At 43.5% G+C, this 2455-nt stretch overlaps 1 protein-coding gene across 1 annotated transcript; it reads left to right on the top strand.

Annotated features, from left to right (window-relative positions):
- The first annotated feature begins 291 nt into the window (after window positions 1–291).
- On the top strand, window positions 292–1983 carry LOC139434381 (zinc finger MYM-type protein 1-like). Its single transcript, XM_071204243.1, has one exon. It carries the CDS (start codon window positions 292–294, stop codon window positions 1981–1983), a length of 1692 nt encoding a protein of 563 aa, XP_071060344.1.
- Window positions 1984–2455: the final 472 nt, after the last annotated feature.

Below are 2455 nucleotides of genomic sequence, written 5' to 3'. Positions count from 1 at the left end.
GGGTGACATATTCAAAAAAGAAGAACAGTCTTTTTTGTTTTTGTTGTCAACTTTTCTCTCCAAAACAAATTCATTTAACAAATGCAGGACTGTCGGATTGGAAAAATGCAAGTGCTGCTTTGACCAGCCATGAAAATAGTCCGGAACACCTGAACAGAATTGGCAGTTCGATTAAAACAAGGTACAACAATAGACAAACAAGAGCAGGCCCTCCTTGAGGCAGAGAAGAGTCAGTGGAGAGCAGTGCTGACACGACTGGTTGTTATTGTACAGTCTCTGGCAGGGCGAAATATGGCATTGAGAGGAAAGACAGAAATACTCCACTCTCCTTCAAATGGAAACTTTTTGAAAGAGGTTGAGCTTTTAGCGCAGTTTGACCCAGTGATGAAAGACCACATCCACAAGATTAAAAGTCAAACATCCCACCACAGCTACTTGGGCAAAACCATTCAGAATGAGTTGATTGAATGCATCAGTGGAAAGATTCTATCAACAATAGTGCAAGAAATAAAGAAATGCAAGTACTTTTCCCTCATTTTAGATTGCACCCCGGATGTTAGCCACACTGAACAGCTGTCAGTAGTCATCAGAACACTGGAAGAAGACCCCCAGATTAAAGAGCACTTCATGGGATTCCTAGTAGCAGAGGAGTCCACTGGTGAAAGTTTGTCCGCCCTGATTTTGAAGAGGCTGGAGGAGTTGCAGATTGCCTTTGATGACTGCAGAGGACAGTCATATGACAACGGCGCAAATATGAAAGGGAATAACAAGGGAGTACAGGCCAGGCTACTGCAGTTGAACCCAAGAGCTTTATTTGTGCCTTGTGGGGCACATACACTCAATTTGGTCGTTGCTGATGCTGCCAAAAGCTCCAAAGATGCCATATCATTTTTTGGCATTGTGCAGAAGCTATACTGCCTGTTTTCTGCCTCTACACAGAGATGGGCCATCCTCAAGAAACATGTCAACCTTTCACTCAAAATGTGGTCAGAAACCAGATGGGAGAGCAGAGTGAAAGCTGTGGAGCCTCTGCGATATGAAGCCGCAGCTGTGAGAGAGGCACTGCTTGAGGTGAGAAACCAGGCCAAAGACCCAATCATCAGGATTGAAGCCCAGTCTCTGGCAGAAGAAGTCGGGTCATTCCGCTTTGCACTGTGCACAGTGGTCTGGTATGACATGCTAAGTCAAATTCAGCAGGTGAGCAAACTCCTGCAGTCCCAAACAATGCAAGTGGGTGTAGCAGTAAGTCTACTGAAAAAGACTGAAAAAGCTCTCGAATCCTACAGAGCCACAGGCTTTGTGGCTGCACAAACATCAGCCAAGGACATGTGTGAAGACATGAATGTGGACGCAGTCCTTATGCAAAAGCGGCTGAAGTCAACAAAGAGGCACTTCTCATATGAGTCTTCTGATGAGCCATTGAGGGATGCCTTGCAAAATCTGGAGGTAACCTTCTTTAACGTGGTGGTGGATGCTGCAGTGTCAGCACAAAAGGAGAGGTTTACCACTCTTAAACATGTGCAAGACAAGTTTGGCATTCTGTACAACGTCCCAGACCTGCCACACCAAGAGCTGATGAAGCAAGCAGAGGCACTTGCACACACCTTAAGCCATGGAGGGCAATCTGATTTGGATGGGAAGGAGCTGGCTCAGGAGTTGGAACATTTACCTGACTTGCCATCAAAGAGCATGACAACTCTTGAGTTGTTGAAATTCATACACACAAAGCAGCTCACCGAAATATATCCCAACTTGTGTATTGCTCTGCGGATCAGTGCAACGCTACCAGTAACAGTAGCTTCAGCCGAGAGGAGTTTTTCCAAATTAAAACTCTTGAAAACATACCTGAGGTCAACCATGGCTCAAGAACGCCTCAGTGGTCTGGCTGTAATCAGTATTAACCATGAGGTTGGTGCTCAGATTTCATATGATGATGTGATTGATGACTTTGCAGCGAGGAAGGCCAGAAGGATTGCATTGTAAATGGAAACCAGTAGGAGCTAATATGTAGGCTAACCTTGTGTGATGATAGGGAGTGGAATGTAAATAGTTCTTAATTTGTTATTTATTTAGCATATTATATATTGATTATTTGACATTTCTTCTTAATTTTCTTTGAAAGCAAATGTGCACATTCTTTTATTGTTTGTTATTATTATTATTATTATTATTGTTTGTCAGCTAAGTTGTTTGTTTTAATTCTTTAGTGTGAACTTTACATTTATTCTTAGCTCTTGTTCTTGCTTGTAATAAATAAAGGTGCAGTACTTTACTGTATAACTGTTAAGATGTTTTGATTTTTTTTGGGGGGGGGGGGGCGCAGTGGTGAAGCTCGCCTAGGGCACCAGATGTGCTAGGTCCGCCCCTGCGTATATCCTCTTAATGGTTATGAGTGCATTTTTCCCATCGTCTGTCTCAATTGGCCATGGACAGATGCAATCGGCCGCTGTGAAGC

This window comes from Pseudochaenichthys georgianus, chromosome 9 (assembly GCF_902827115.2).
Source record: "Pseudochaenichthys georgianus chromosome 9, fPseGeo1.2, whole genome shotgun sequence".
Lineage (NCBI taxonomy): Eukaryota > Metazoa > Chordata > Actinopteri > Perciformes > Channichthyidae > Pseudochaenichthys > Pseudochaenichthys georgianus.
Note: the sequence above shows the minus strand (reverse complement) of the source record. Positions and strands in the feature narration are given on the sequence as shown.